The sequence below is a fragment of the Arabidopsis lyrata genome, assembly GCF_000004255.2.
Source record: "Arabidopsis lyrata subsp. lyrata unplaced genomic scaffold ARALYscaffold_2, whole genome shotgun sequence".
NCBI lineage: Eukaryota > Viridiplantae > Streptophyta > Magnoliopsida > Brassicales > Brassicaceae > Arabidopsis > Arabidopsis lyrata.
In genome coordinates, this window is record NW_003302554.1 from 15613450 (window position 1) to 15629942 (window position 16493).

Genomic DNA, 16493 nt, shown 5'->3' on the forward strand with positions numbered 1-16493 from the left:
GTATAGAACTCACTAAGCTACTAGTCGACCCACTAAACTATGAGTCAACTGGCCTTCACAAAAGAAAGAACCTCCTAACTGAGCCATACACTAGAAACAAACCAGCATAAAGAGGAAAACAATCTCTCATCAAGAAAGAGACCTGCAAGCCAAAAAGGATAGCTACAAGCAACATAAGAATTAAGACGAGAATCCTTAGTGACACTTTGTGCGATGAGAGAAGCTTCTTTATTCGATGTCTCGGAGTTTCCACAGCCATTCTCCATTCCAAAATAAAACTCAATATCGACAATATTTGAGATGACTGAAACCTGAAAGCAGGCCCTTCTCAAAATTGTAATGGACCTTCTGCCCAAACCTAAAAAAAATTCAAATCTTAGCTAGAAATTAAAAAATATGGACTCTTTTTACAGAATTTTAAAAATTTAGGACTTTTTTATCTAAAGAAAATTTAGAAAGAAAAAAAAAAAAAGACCCCAGCACATGCCCTATGACGGGCCTGCGTGAAAGATGGGCAAGCTTGAGGCCAACTAGAACTACATTCTCTACAACGAAGACAACTCATTTTACTCTGTGGCTAACCATATTCTCCCCCGCCTAGACAATGCAAAGAAAATGGGCTTCCGATTTAGTTTTAAAGTTTGTGAACGCCCGACGACTATATATGCTACAAAACATGTCATGATTCCTCTCTTAGATGTAATAACCTTGATGTAATCTATTCGTTTAAACTTGTAATTGTTTTTTAAATTATCCACATCAATCATCTTTGACTCAGTTGTAACCATTCGTTTGATCGATAATACAAAAAACAGTTGAATCTTCAACCAATCACCACTAAATTGCAAAACACCAGAAAAGTAAGAGGATGATTTTTGTTCGTTAATATTTTATCCATGTTCATTTTCTTATTTTGGCGGCCCATCTTATCTTTCTGAGTAGTCGAGTGAAACAGAAGCTGACAGAAGAAAAAAAATAGAGAAAATGCGAGGAAATATACATTTAGCAGGAAGACTCATTAGGTCAACTCCTCTAGTGTTAGTGTGCCTATAAATATCATTTTGAGTTATTATTCATAGAGAATCAGAAATCAAAATGACTTCTGCTACTGCGACTAAGTACGATGTTTTTCTGAGTTTCAGAGGACTCGACACTCGCCGCACCTTCATCAGCTTTCTCTACCAAGAACTGGCTCGAAGGAACATTCGAACTTTCAAAGACGACAAAGACCTGGAGAATGGCCAGAGGATTTCGCCGGAGCTCAAACGAGCCATCGAGGAGTCGAGATTCGCCGTCGTTGTTTTCTCCGAGAACTACGCTGCGTCTCCTTGGTGTCTCGAAGAGCTCGTGAAGATCATGGATTTCGAGAACAAGGGTTCCATCACCGTGATGCCCATCTTCTACGGCGATACCTGTAGAATGTGAATATGTAAAGGGTAGATTAGTCTTTGTTTAATCCCTAATTAGCTTATGATTCTCCTTATATATATTGTAACATGTAAATCTAAATCAATAAGACATTCTCAAACCTATATGGTATCAGAGCTACGATTCTCTTAACAATAGCCGTCACACTTTCAAATCTCATTTCTCTTTCAAATCGCCATGGCTTCCTCTCCGGCCTCCTCCTCCGACACTGTGATCACGACGGCCGACTCGCACACTGTCCTCAATGTCAATATGACAAACGTCACCAAACTCACCGATCTCAATTTTCTAATGTGGAGCCGTCAAGTTCACGCGATGCTCGATGGCCATGGTCTCGCCGGATATGTTGATGGCTCCATCGTCGCACCACAGCCTACCATCACCACAGATGGTACCACCACCGTTAATCGTGAGTTTACTAAATGGAAGAGACAAGATAAGCTCATCTACGGTGCCTTACTTGGTGCGATCTCCGTCAATGTCCAGCCAATTCTCTCTACGGTTGACACATCTGCTGCGGCTTGGGAGAAGCTAGTGGATACATACGCTAAGCCTAGCCGGACTCACATTCTCCAACTGCGACAACAAATCAAACACTGGAAGAAAGGTTCCATGTCGATCAGCGAGTACGTACGGGGCTTTACCACACGATTTGATCAGTTGGCATTACTCGGTGCTCCCTACACCCACGAAGACCAGATTGATTTTGTTCTTGAGGGTCTCCCGGATGAATTTAGGCAGGTGCAGGATCAGATTGCAAGCCGTGAGAGAGCTCCATCGATCACGGAGCTTCATGAGAAGTTGATTAACCATGAGCTTAAACTTCAAGCACAAGCATCCGTTGACTCATCCTCTCTACCAATCACAGCAAATGCTGTTAACTATCGAGGCAACGGTGGCAACAAGAACAACAATGGCAACAACTATCGCCAACAGCAACAACGTTTTAACAACAAGCCGAATCAGCCTTGGCAACAAAACCAACAATACCGACCACGCAATGATCAGCAGTCGCGTGGCTATCAAGGTAAATGTCAAATTTGCGGTGTGTTTGGTCATAGTGCTCGCCGTTGTTCGCAACTTCAAATTTCTGGTGGTACTATGTCATCTTCGAGTCACTACTCATCGCCTCCCAACCAATATTCGCCGTCTCCTGTTCCGTGGCAGCCTCGTGCTAACATGGCCATGGCGTCATCATCCTCATACAATCCCAATCCTTGGATTCTTGACAGTGGAGCAACTCATCATCTCACCACGGATTTGAATAATCTCGCTCTACATCAGCCTTACAATGGTGGAGAAGAAGTCACCATTGCTGATGGCTCTAGTCTTCCGATCTCGCACACTGGTTCATCTAATCTCTCTACCCCTACTCGTTCCCTATCCTTGACTGATATACTTTATGTGTCAAATATTCATAAAAATCTTATCTCCGTTTATCGCTTGTGTAATACTAATAGAGTATCTGTTGAATTCTTTCCTGCGCATTTTCAGGTGAAGGATCTCAGCACGGGGGCCCGATTACTCCAAGGCCGAACTAAGGATGAGCTTTACGAGTGGCCCGTCAATCCAAACACTCCCATCTCATTTTTCGTCTCTACAACTCTAAAAACATCTCTACCATCGTGGCATTCTCGACTTGGTCACCCGTCTTTTTCTATTTTGCAATCTCTTGTTTCTCAATTTTCTTTACCGCTTTCTCATTCTTCACAAAAACAGTTTCCTTGTTCTCATTGTTTCATCAATAAAAGCCATAAACTACCATTTTATTCAAACACAATTACTTCTCAAAAACCTCTTCAATACATTTATACCGATGTGTGGACGTCACCAATAATCTCTGTGGATAATTTCAAATATTATCTCATTCTTGTTGATCATTACACGCGATACACATGGTATTATCCGTTGCGACAGAAATCACAAGTACGGGAGACGTTTATTGCGTTTAAGAGTCTGGTGGAAAATCGATTTCAATGCAAGATCCAAACACTCTATTCCGATAATGGTGGTGAGTTTGTTGCTCTCCGACAAGTACTAGCGGCTCATGGCATTTCCCATTTGACGTCACCTCCACATACACCGGAGCACAACGGTATTTCGGAACGCAAGCATCGTCATATCGTGGAGACTGGGCTCACATTGCTCCATCAAGCTTCCATTCCTACGACGTATTGGACTTACGCATTTGCAACGGCGGTGTATCTTATCAATCGTCTACCAAGTCCGGTGATCAACAACACCTCTCCGTATGCAAGGTTATTTCAACAACCACCAAATTATCTAAAACTCCGAGTGTTTGGGTGCTTGTGTTTTCCATGGCTTCGCCCGTATACGAGTCATAAATTGGAGAGCCGCTCCCTGCCGTGTGCGTTTCTAGGCTACTCCATCACTCAAAGCGCTTACTTGTGTCTTGATCAACGAACTGGCTGCATCTACACCTCTCGCCATGTAAGGTTTATGGAAGATCAATTTCCGTTCTCGTCAGCCACCAATCAAATAGCCTCCTCGTCCGAACCAGAAAATCTTTCACCACAAAGTCACTCACCTCCAACATACATTACACTCCCTCATCCGCCACTCGTAATAGCCCCTTCGCCCCCGAGCACGGATCCTCACCCTCCGCCACCGCCACCTGCTCCGGTCCCAGCGCCGGACTTCACTCTTGAGTCACCAAGGCAAGAATCATCTTCGTCTTTGTCACTCTCGGGTGAAGCTGCAGGTTCAGGTAATGTAAATTTGGGCTCAGGAATTAATTCAACAAATACTCATGGTATTTCGCAGGCCCAAACGGACTCAGAGGCCCAACAGTCACCAAACCATTCACACAGCCCAACCCGATCCAACAACTCTTCCTCCTCAAATCCAGCAGCTTCATCATCGTCATCTTCCTCCGAAAACCTGCAACCACACCCAAATTCACCGCAACCTGCATTCACAAATCAACACCCAATGAGAACCCGAGCCAAGAATCATATCACAAAGCCAAAACAAAAGCTCTCTCTCACAGCCACCAAAATCCCGACCAAACCTTATATCCCTAATACCGTGAATCAGGCCTTGCGAGATCAGAAGTGGCGTGATGCGATGAGTGAAGAGATGAATGCACAAATTCGCAACAATACATTCGAATTGGTGCCACCAAGTCCACACCAGAATGTCATATCCACAAAATGGATTTTTACTCTAAAGTATCTTTCTTCTGGTGTCCTTGACAGGTATAAAGCTCGGTTGGTGGCGCGAGGCTTCAATCAACAATATGGGATCGACTATGCAGAAACATTTAGTCCTGTTGTGAAATCGCTCACAATTCGCCTAGTGCTACAACTTGCAGTCTCTCGTTCGTGGGATATCAAGCAATTGGACATAAACAATGCATTCCTTCAAGGAACTCTCACTGATGAAGTCTATGTTTCTCAACCACCCGGGTTCATTGACAAAGACCGTCCACATTATGTATGCAAGCTGAAGAAAGCTCTTTACGGATTGAAACAAGCTCCGCGCGCGTGGTATCAAGAACTCAAGACTTTTCTTTGTACCACGGGATTCTCTAATTCACTTGCTGATACTTCGGTGTTTATTTATATCCAAGGAGCTGACATTGTCTACATTTTGGTATACGTTGACGATATTATCGTCACGGGTTCAAGACAAAGTCTCATCTCTCAATTCATCACCAACTTGGCCAACCGGTTTTCGTTGAAGGATCCAAAGAATTTGTCTTATTTCTTGGGTATTGAAGCTACTCGAACAACACATGGCCTACATTTAATGCAGCGGAGGTATGTCTTTGATTTGCTGGTCAAAATGAATATGATTGATGCCAATCCTGTTTCTACTCCAATGGCGCCAACTCCATCATTGACTCTAATGTCGGGAACATTACTTGATGATCCCAAAGAGTATCGAACAGTGGTAGGCAGCCTTCAATATTTGGCTTTCACACGGCCTGATATAGCGTACGTTGTCAATCGCTTGTCGCAGTTCATGCATCGCCCCACTGATTTACATTGGAACGCGGTAAAACGGGTATTAAGATATCTCGCTGGAACAACGTCTCATGGGATTTATCTGAATGCTGCTTCACCACTTACTCTTCATGCGTTCTCGGATGCGGATTGGGCACGAAATACCGATGATTTCGTCTCCACCAATGCTTACATCCTCTATCTCGGAAAATCACCAATCGCGTGGTCGTCAAAGAAACAAAAGGGTGTAGCTCGCTCCTCTACCGAGGCTGAATATCGCGCCGTCGCTAATACTGCTTCCGAGATCATATGGGTCTGCTCTCTTTTATCCGAGCTTGGTGTCATCCTATCATCTGTTCCAATCATCTATTGCGATAATATTGGCGCCACATATCTCAGCGCAAACCCGGTCTTTCACTCAAGAATGAAGCACTTGGCGTTGGACTATCACTTCATCAGAGATAATGTTCAATCCGGAGCTTTACGGGTAGCTCATGTCTCTACCAAGGACCAGTTAGCGGACGCTCTTACGAAGCCGTTAGCACGATCTCGATTCCATGAACTATTTGACAAGATTGGAGTGACTAAACCCCCTCCATCTTGCGGGGGCGTGTAGAATGTGAATATGTAAAGGGTAGATTAGTCTTTGTTTAATCCCTAATTAGCTTATGATTCTCCTTATATATATTGTAACATGTAAATCTAAATCAATAAGACATTCTCAAACCTATAATACCATCCTATCCTTTTATTACCTTGTTTTCCTTTACAATCGTGTAGAAGCGAGCTTCTTGGCAAAGAGTTTTGTGCTTAATTTTGTGGAATCTTCTGAACATTGGCCTTTAAAAAGAGAGACATTTCTGCTGCGTTGGCAAAGAGTGGGCTTCTTGGCAAAGAGTGGGTTTTGTGTAGAACAACGAATTTTGCCACGGAATGTTTTGGTTGTCAAAGTAGTAGAATCAGTTTAATAAGTTAATATCCTGCCCTTAGTCATATGCATTAAGTTAACTAAACTTAATAAGATGTATGGCTTAGAAATAAGATGTTTTTGTCTATTTTTGGAGTTGCTTAGTGTGTAGAAAAATATCACTCTTCATTGGATTAAAAATATACAATTTTGTATTTTATAAATCAAATCTGTGTATTTAGTTATAACCTAAATGTTGTGTTTCTCTTTCTAGTCTCTTAAGAAAGCAAGTCTATTTTTTTTCTTAAAAACAAAGTTTGTATAATTTCTTGGGATTCCCATGACCATATGTTCTTTGAATACCCGAATTCTCAAAGGCAGTTTGGTTGTCCCTCGCATCTCATGTTTTCCATAGCCCTCCTCTGCACTTGCTGAAGAAGTTAAATGGTTTAGTTTTGGAAGCAGAATCATCATAACACAAGACATGCAATTGCTTATTTCATCAGTAGTGACGAGTGTCTACGAAGTTGAGCTCTTGAGATGTTACGAAGTTCGACAGCTCTTTAGGTCAGATGCCTTCAAACATAGAGATGAATGATGATCATGTATGTTTCGAGCAGTCTACATATCGAGCCTTGAATCTTTTAGGTCATGTTTATTTGACTTTGAGAAATATATTCACTTTGTTGTGTGAAAGAGGTCAACTTTAAGAAAGAATAAATGCAATAGTATATAGTCTTTAGATTCATTTGATTTATTTAGGTCTAATCAGTTGTTTAGATTCAGGAATATTAACTTGATGTGTTTGTTTGTTCCTTAGTTTTTAAGAATCTTAGCATCTCCAATGGTGTATCTTAGGTGATTCTTAGCAAAAAATCTTAGATTAAAATACTTGAAAATAAAACAAAACTCTGTAAATTGCTAAGAAGTGCTAAGAAGTATATCTAAGCTAAGATTTTTTTGGTGTGTTAAGAAGTGATGACGTGTCGAGTGGTGGTTTGTCTGAGAAATGAACAAAATGAAAAAAAACAAAATCCCGTGTTTTTGTTTCTTCTCTGACTCCGTCGACTCTCTCTCTATGTCTCTCTATTCTTCGACTCCTCCGACAGCGAAATCTCTCCGATGCTTTTGATCCGCCTCAGATCTCTCGCTCTTTCGTCTTCTTCTTCTTTCCGATTTGCACATCGTCCTCTGTCATCGATTTCACCGATAAAGTTACCGAATTTTCGTGCTTTCTTTGGTACCGCAATGACAGATACTAAAGATGCTGGTAAGGATGCTGTTCAGAGACGTCTCATGTTTGAAGACGAGTAAGTCTTTTCTTTGATTTCTTATTCTCTCTACTTTGATTTCAATTTTTGGGTGTTGCCAAAATTTTACATTTTTCTTTTAAGTCGTATTCACGAACCTGGTTTGTCTTCATCGTTGGGTCACTGGGAAAATGGAAAGAAAATTGACCAAGTTAGGTAACTGGATTTGGAGTTTTTTCGATTAACAATGATTTAGGAACTTGGGTCTGTTGATTTGTCGACTTTGATGTAATAAAAAATGAGTTTTGGATTTAGTACTTGTTAGGGCCATCTTTTATGGTATCTTCTGTGAAAGGTGTCATTGTTTTTAGGAGGAACATAGTCATGTTTAGCTATGTTCACAGGTTTTTGGCCAACAATAGATTCTTCGGATATATATTTTTGTATCTCTCCTTTTAGACAATTTTCTGATCATAATGATTGATTTTTTTGCTATGATGGAAGTGTTTCCTCTAAGATTTTTAGGTTTCTTGATGCATAGTACAAGAATCTATACGATCTCTCCACCTTAATTTAGTGATTTGATTCTTCGTTTTCAATCTTGCTTGCAGATGCATTCTTGTTTATCGTTCTCCTATGACTGAAGTCATTGAACTTAGCTACAGTTGGGGGATCAAGAATTGATATAGCGTGGGTGATTTGATTTAATGTTGATCTAGCTAGCACCTTTGAGTGTCCATGAAATGTCTTAGGTCTCTCCGTGAATGTGAACATACTAAAATGATAGGAGGGCTGTTTAATCTCTGTCTATTCCCTTGTTCAAGATACTGATACCTTTTCAAATTTGCAGGTCATCTGATGGCTGTTCTCCTCTGTTTCTCTCTGTGACATCTTCCCCTCTGTTTCAATGATGATACTAGCAATTCTTTAAATTCTCCTTTGTAATGTGTTTTACTCATTGTTACTTGTATTGTAAGACAATGTTTTACAACACTTTGAATTTTTTTTTTCTTAAGAACCCCTTGATTCTTAACCATTGGAGTAGTAATTTGTTAAGATCTTCTCTAACTTTTCTTAGCTCCAAAACAGTGAAATTTTAATTTAAAATAAGGCTAAGATTCAAGGTTAAGGTTAAGAAGAAAGAACCTTCTAAGAACATATGCAATGCAAGTCTCTCAACTACAAAAATAATAAAATAACAAATAATAATATTAAATTATATGAGTCTCTCTAAAGAGAAGAGCGAGTCTCTCATAGTCTCTCCCATCCATACACTAGAAACAAACCATTATAAAGAGGAAAACAATCTCTCATCACTAAAGAGACCTGCAAGCCAAAAAGAATAGCTACAAGCAACATAAGAATTAAGACGAGAATCCCTTAGTGACATTTTGTGCGATGAGAGAAGCTCATGTATTTGATGTCAGAGTTTCCACAACCATTCTCCATTCCAAAATTAAATTCAGCATTGACAATATATGTGATGACTAAGACCTAAAAGATGGCCAAGCTTGAGACCAATTAACCACTCCAACTAGAACCACATCCTCCACAACAAAGACAACTCTGTTTACTATGTGGCTAACCATACTCTCCACCGCCCAGACAATGCTAAGAAAATGTGTTTCCAATTTAGTGGAGTTGTAACTGTTATGCATCAGAAGATAAGAGGTAAAACTCCACTAGAATCTTCGAAAGGAAAACCTTAATTTTTGGTTCAGTCTTGAGCTTCCAAACTTTATGTTTTAACTCGTTGGTTGAAGGTTGCACATTGCTTCATAGATCACACCACTCTTATAAAGCTGAGTAGCCAACCAATAACCCGATTTCACGTAGAAATCTCCACATTTAATTTGTTGTTTTTCAAGACTACAAAATCATCCATTGACACCACTAGTTTGTTGCGATCTTATAAAGCTGAGTAGCCAAACCAATAACCCGATTTAATTTAGAAAACGTACGTGAGTCAAGCCGAATAAACTAGATGCAACCTATTCGTTTTAAACTTGTAATTGTTTTTTAAATTATCCATATCAATCGTCTTTCTCGTCGACAGTTGACTCAGTTGTAACCATTCGTTTGATCGATAATCAAACAAACAGTTGAATCTTCAACCAATCAAAACCACTAAATGCCAAAACACCAGAAAAGTAAGAGGATGGTTTTTGTTCGTTAATATTTTATCCATGCTCATTTTCTTATTTTGGCGGCCCATCTTTTCTCTACCCTCTTTCGGAGTAGCTTAGTGAAACAGAAGCTGACAGAAAAATAGAAAATGCCAGGAAATGCACACTTAGCAGCATAAAGACTCTTTATAGTCAACTCCTCTAGTGGTAGTGGCTATATATATCCTTGAGAGTTATTCATAGAAGAATCAGAAATCAAAATGTCTTGTGCTACTGCGACTAAGTACGATGTTTTTCTGACTTTCAGAGGACTTGACACTCGCCGCAACTTCATCAGCTTTCTCTACCAAGAACTGGTTCGAAGGAAGATTCGAACCTTCAAAGACGACAAAGAGCTGAAGAATGGCCAGAGGATTTCGCCGGAGCTCAAACGCGCCATCGAAGAGTCGAGATTCGCCGTCGTTGTTGTCTCCCAGAACTACGCTGCGTCTCGTTGGTGTCTCAAAGAGCTCGTGAAGATCATGGATTTCGAAAACAAGGATTCGATCACCGTGATACCCATCTTCTACGGCGTGGAACCGGCCGGTCATGTGAGATGGCAGACCGGAGTTGTCGCTGAACATTTTAAGAAGCATGAGAGTAGAGAAAAGCATGAGAAAGTGCTTCAATGGAAGCAAGCGTTGGCCGCTTTTGCGCAACTATCCGGCGATTGTTCAGGGTAACTTGCTGATAAAGATTGAATTTTTTTTATTGTTAAGACTTATTTGAATCGATGCTAAACTTTCCTTTTTTTTTTGTCTCTGTAGGGATGATGACTCGAAGCTGGTCGCTCACGAGATATCAAAAAAGATGAAGATTTTTGCAACAATAAGCAATGGGAGGAACCTAGTTGGGATTGATACACACATGAAGGAACTTAACAAAAAATTGGATTTGAATTCCAACAAAGGTGTGAGAATGGTTGGGATTTGGGCAAGAGGAGGCGAAGGTAGATCGGCTCTAGCTAAATATGTTTATCAGGACATGTGTCAACAGTTTGAGAGCCATTGTTTTCTGGGAAACGTGAAAACGGTTTCTCAGGGTCGACACTCAGCGCATCTACACCACGAGTTTCTGCAAAATATTCAAAGAGAAAACCCTAGCAAACAAACTCTCAAGAACCAAAAGGTTCTGCTTGTGGCAGACGACGTCGATAAGCTTGAACAGTTAGAAGCTCTTGCAGGGGATTTCAGCAGTTTTGGTCCGGGGAGTGTTGTTATCATCACCACACAAGACAAGCAGTTGTTGACTTCTTATGGTATAAAGGATGTCTACGAAGTAGAGTATTTGACATTCCAGAAAGTTTGTCAACTCTTCCGACGACAATTCGCCTTTAAAAAGAGAGACTTTTTTGCTGCGTTCCAGTGGGCTTTGTGTAGAGCAACGAATTTTGCCACGGAATGTTTTTTTAGTACATCTGGTTATGGGAAAGTGACAGATCAAATTTAATAAGTTAAATCCTTCTTAGTCATATGCATTAAGTTAATAAGCTGTGTGGCTTAGAGATAAGATTGTTTTGTTTCTTTTTGGAGTGGGTTGCTTGGGGTGTAGGAGAATATCATTCTTCATTGGATTCAATAATATACAATTTTTTTATAAAAAAATTCAAATCTGTGTATTATAGTTATAAATGTAAAATATACTTTAGAGATAAATGTAAATATTCCATACTAATATATGATAATCTTCTAGATCCTTCTTGATCTTCATGATTTCCTTATTCTTGGGCTTCTCATCTCGACCGTCGATTTCGGTTGATCTCCGGTTCAACCAATACCCCCCGGCAAGCTCATACGTGGTAACACGTGTGAGATTGGACAAATCTTAAAAATAGCGGCTTTATACCCGGCCATCGGGTCATCATCGACGTTTATACCCGGTCGTAGGGTCAAAGCGGCTACAAAACCCAGCCGTTAGGTCATTGACGTTTATACCTGGTCGTGGGGTCATCAACGGCGTGTATACCCGGCCGTAGGGTCAAAGTTGTGGTCACCATCATGTTCGTAGTTAATGGAGAACCACATGGAAAAATACATCACCATCGTAGTTATGTATCTCCATCGGTTTTAAATCACAAGTCTTGGTCGCTCTTCGAACCTTTTGTTCATAAAGAAACTTGTGTTATATTCAAATTCATCACCACCGGATCAGCATCGTATCTATTGGAGTCCTAGTCATCAACTCCACAGCATCGTTGGAGTAGTTTCATCACCATCACCATAAGCAATCATCGGAGGTGTTCATCAATACGGCATCACCATATATAATCACGTGACTTAAGATATCTTTTTCTCCAAGGTACTAGCAAGTATGCTAGTCAATAGAAAAAAAAAAAAAAAAACATCAATCGTGACCAATAACTTGACCAAACCAACAACGTATACAATATCACGTCGTCTCCATTCTTCTTCTTTTTTTTTTTCTCGATACACCAAAAGTAAACAGAAATTGAAATCAAAGGAGCATGTTTGATTTTCCAAAGATGAAAAGTAGTAAATCAAAGAGACGAATCTCGAATCAACATTTTTTTTTTTTTTTTCATAGTTGCGGAAGCAAAGAAAACCTTAACCCATATAAATAGGATCAAGGCTCTGATACCATGATAAATTGATGAGAGTAAGAATACAAAAAGTGTTTAGAAAGAATTATAATTAGACTCTCATAAGATTCATGTTCTAAAATACATCGATATATATAGAGAAAGACTAAACTTAATTTCCTAAATTAAAATAAAGATAAATGTAAAATATACTTTAGAGATAAATGTAAATATTCCAAACTAATATATGATAATCTTTGATGTGTTGCGTTTTTAACGGTTTCGAGTCTTGGTTTAGTTCATGTTTTGAGTCATCTATCGTGTCAAAGTCCGTCTTTTGCGCCTTTTCGGTTGTGTCTTGAGTCCTTTGCAGGCTATAGGTGCTCGAGCTGGATTCGGAGCATCTTGTGCATGATTGAGCCTATTCGGAGCTAAAACAATGGAGAAACGGTACAAGAGATCACCAGGAGCTGGGGATCGATCGATCCAAGGCGTGGATCGATCGATCCCAATTGTGACGATGAAGCCAAAAGTTCCAGTCGCTCGAGATCGATCGATCCCAGGAGGGGATCGATCGATCCAACCTCATTCGTCCAAGACCAATTGATTCAGCATTTCTGGATCGATCGATCCACCCATGGGATCGATCGATCCAACCTCATCCGTCCAAGACCAATTGATTCAGCATATCTGGATCGATCGATCCACCCATGAGATCGATCGATCCGAGCCTCGACGCCCCGAGACGGTTTTCCTAAACCGGGTTTTGTCTTTCTTTTTTGTACTTGGATATAAAAACCGCAGAAACCTAATTTTCTTTTTACGTTCTTTTCTCTGCAACTTTTGAGACTTCTCTTTGTAAGCTTTTTGGGATTCTAGAGATTCATCCTCTTTGACACTTTGGAGAAGATTTCTAAACCCTTATTTCTTATTTATCAATTCAATTATGCTTTCTTTTCAATCTATTTCTCTTGTTTCTGTTGTTATGTGTGAGTAGTTTTTTAATTGGGATTTAGGGTTCTAATTAGGAGATTCAATGGATTAATGGATTGATTGTTATTAGGAATTTCATTCTTTAGGTTCTTTGATTCACATGTTCTTAATGCTAGAATAGGATTGATCACCCTGTTGTAGAACCTAGGTTTTTCTATGCATCAAAAGTATTCGATAGAATGCCTGAAAGAATGTGAATTGAGCAATGTATTTCTAGCCAACGAAAGTTGACGTTAGGACGCATTGTGAACTTAATGAACTTGTTTGGTAATGCGAATTTGACTAGGAAATTGCATGCGAAAGTTTAGTAATCGAATAGTCAAATTTAGTGATTAATGTCTTGAAAGGGAATTGGTCTAAATGTGTTCATGTTCAAGAACGGGTCGTAATTGTTGAATTCCTTGTCTCATGTTTCCATTGTTCGTTGATCTCTGAAATACCCTAACGCCCAATGTCTTTAAATCTTGAAGTTAAATCGTTTAATTAATTTGCATTTTTATTTTACAAACTGAAAACCCGAACAAGCAATCTTTTTAGTTTTAGCTAAGAACAAGTCTCGGAAATCCTTAGAGTATCTTTGGTCCTTGTGGATCGACCTCGAATATACTGCTTAACGGTTAAGTGTATTGAGTAATTACTCGAGCAATCAAGTTGGCGCCGTTGCCGGGGACCAATTGCGTTACCTAAGGATTTAGGATTAGCTTTTAGTCTAAAGCATTTTTTATTTTCTGCTACTAATTTTCGTTTTCGTTTTCTCTTTGGTGTTTTCAGGTGTATGACCCGCAGCCAAGGCTCGTCACATCTAGCGGATTACCAAGAGGATATCGGAAAATTTGAAAGAGCGAATAAGAAAAAGAAGAAGATAGCCGAGCAGAGAGAAGCTGAAATGGCTGAATTTGATGCTGCAGGAAATCTTCAGAATAGGGATGAACTTCCACTTGGAGGTGATCATCAAGGAGTGTTTCAGGATCCTCCACCGCCTAGAAACAATAATGCTCCTGCTGCTGGTGAACGTGATGCTGCTGCTAATGCCGCCCGTGTAGCTGTAGCAAATGCTAGGCCCGTGCCTGCTCGACAGACTTTGAGAGATCATGATGCTCCTAATGTTGTGCATTTTCGAGACAGGAACCAACAGCTGCCAATCAATAGGAATGATTTTGAGATCAAGACAGGGTTGCTATCTTTGGTGAAGCAGAATCAGTTCCATGGTCTCACCTCAGAGAATCCAGTCTACCACTTGGATAACTTCGAGGATATATGCAGTACAACAAGAATGAATGGAGTACCTGATGATATCATCAAATGCAGACTTTTCACCTTCTCCTTGGCTGACAAAGCCCATCGCTGGTTGAAGTCTTTGGACACTGAGAATTTAAGAAGCTGGGAAGACTACAAGGCTGCATTTCTGTCACAGTATTTTACACAGTCTAGGACAGCCATTCTGAGGAACAAGATCTCTTCTTTTCAGCAGCATGGTACAGAATCGTTCCATGATGCTTGGGAGCGGTTCAAAGACTACTACAGAGAATGCCCTCATCACGGGTTTCCATATGCCACTTTGATCAATACTTTCTACAGGGGAGTCGATAAGGACTACAAGATGGCTTTGGATACTGCTAGTAATGGGGATTTCATGACCAAGACTGAGGATGAAGCTACAGAGCTTATTGAGAATTTGGCAACCAGCAACAGTAACCACAATGTTGACTATGACAGGTCGAACAAAGGTGGAGGAGGAGAGTCGAAACAGATTGCTGAGTTGACAGCTAAGGTAGAGCAACTCCTCAAGAGAGATCAGCGGGTTGTTAATTTCTGTGACGATAGTGGTGAAGCTCAGGTGTATCAAGAGTTCGTCGGGGACGGTTCAGAGGATGTTCAGGCTGAGTTAAACTACATCAACGGTCAGGGCAATTACCAGAACAGGGGATTCAATCAGAACTACAGGAACCACCCTAACCTTTCCTACAGGAGTACCAATGTAGAGAATCCGCAGGATCAGGTATACCCAGCGCAGACGGGATCACAAGGTCAGCAATTTCAGTCCAAGCCTTTTGTACCTGGACAGGGAAATTTCAACAATAAGGTGTTTGTACCTAAGCCACAGATGCAGGGCAATGGGTACAATCAGGGAGGTTTCCAGCAGAAATCTCAGTTTAACAACTTCCAGGGAAGTTACCAAGCACCTACAGGTAATAATTCTGCATCTTCTTCAGGAGACAATGAGATGAAGCTCATGATGCAGCAAATTCTTGAGGGACAGAAAAAGAACGCTGCAGATATTAATGTCAAGGTTGATAGCATGTACAGTGATCTTCATGGGAAATTCGAGTCACTAGCTTCACATGTTAAGACACTTGAGAATCAAGTAGCTCAAACAGCTTCTGCATCTACAAGACCAATGGGGGTTCTTCCTGGAAAGCCGATCACGAACCCGAAAGACTACAACAATGGTAAGGAGTATGTTAATGCTATCTCACTGAGGAGTGGCAAAGAGCTCAACCCAATCCTGAAGAAGGAAAAGGCTAAGGCCATTTCTGATGACTCGGGAAAGGATGATGTTGAGAAGAAGTCGGATGATGAGCCATTGGTTGAGAAAGTTGAAGCTGAGAAAACAGTCCCTGAGAAGGAGCAGGTTGAGAAAGTTGTACCACCACCTTATGTGCCTAAGCTACCATTTCCGGGCCGCTTGAGGAAGATTCAGAGAGAAAAAGAGTATGCTCAGTGTGATGAGATCATGAAACAACTTCACGTTAGACTTCCATTTCTCGAGTTAGTCCAGAATGCCCCGGTCTACAGGAAACATCTGAAGGACATTTTGACTAACAAGAGGACTCTTGAAGAAGGAGCTGTATTAATAAGTCATGAGTGTAGTGCCATTCTCCAGAACATTGTACCTGTGAAGAGAGAGGATCCAGGTAGTTTTGTGTTGCCTGGTACGATTAGAGAATTTTCTTTCGGTAGATGTCTCTGCGATTTGGGAGCAGGAGTGAGCTTGATGCCTCTTTCAGTCTCTAAGAAGCTTGGTATCACCAAATTCACTCCAACGAAGATGTCGTTGATACTTGCGGATCGTTCTGTTCGATTTCCTGTTGGAGTAGCTGAGGATGTGTACATTCGCGTTGGGAACTTCCATATCCCGACCGACTTTGTCATCATTGAGCTTGACGATGAGCCAAGAGATCCGCTCATTCTTGGTAGACCATTCCTGAATACTGCAGGTGCATTGATAGATGTGAGGAGAAG

At 40.6% G+C, this 16493-nt stretch overlaps 3 protein-coding genes across 3 annotated transcripts; all 3 read left to right on the forward strand.

Annotated features, from left to right (window-relative positions):
* The first annotated feature begins 991 nt into the window (after positions 1–991).
* On the forward strand, positions 992–6126 carry LOC9323522 (toll/interleukin-1 receptor-like protein). The gene is made up of 2 exons (XM_002887412.2): positions 992–1440; positions 6035–6126. The coding sequence occupies exon 1, from the start codon at positions 1096–1098 to the stop codon at positions 1423–1425; it is 330 nt and encodes a 109-aa protein (XP_002887458.1). The 5' UTR covers positions 992–1095; the 3' UTR covers positions 1426–1440; positions 6035–6126.
* A 1211-nt stretch (positions 6127–7337) lies between these two features.
* Positions 7338–8621, forward strand: LOC9323523 (isopentenyl-diphosphate Delta-isomerase II, chloroplastic). The gene is made up of 2 exons (XM_021035618.1): positions 7338–7613; positions 8404–8621. The coding sequence occupies exons 1-2, from the start codon at positions 7426–7428 to the stop codon at positions 8462–8464; spliced, it is 249 nt and encodes an 82-aa protein (XP_020891277.1). The 5' UTR covers positions 7338–7425; the 3' UTR covers positions 8465–8621.
* Positions 8622–9874: 1253 nt separating this feature from the next.
* On the forward strand, positions 9875–11322 carry LOC9323524 (TMV resistance protein N). Its single transcript, XM_002887414.2, has 2 exons — positions 9875–10397; positions 10486–11322. The coding sequence occupies exons 1-2, from the start codon at positions 9940–9942 to the stop codon at positions 11165–11167; spliced, it is 1140 nt and encodes a 379-aa protein (XP_002887460.1). The 5' UTR covers positions 9875–9939; the 3' UTR covers positions 11168–11322.
* Positions 11323–16493: the final 5171 nt, after the last annotated feature.

Bases quoted from the DNA above. Each gene is read 5' to 3' on its own strand.
- LOC9323522 (XM_002887412.2), top strand. From the start codon at position 1,096: ATGACTTCTGCTACTGCGACTAAGTACGATGTTTTTCTGAGTTTCAGA.
- LOC9323523 (XM_021035618.1), top strand. From the start codon at position 7,426: ATGCTTTTGATCCGCCTCAGATCTCTCGCTCTTTCGTCTTCTTCTTCT. The intron at 7,614-8,403 runs GTAAGTCTTTTC...TCAAATTTGCAG, and splicing joins CGTCTCATGTTTGAAGACGA to GTCATCTGATGGCTGTTCTC.
- LOC9323524 (XM_002887414.2), top strand. From the start codon at position 9,940: ATGTCTTGTGCTACTGCGACTAAGTACGATGTTTTTCTGACTTTCAGA. The intron at 10,398-10,485 runs GTAACTTGCTGA...TTGTCTCTGTAG, and splicing joins CTATCCGGCGATTGTTCAGG to GGATGATGACTCGAAGCTGG.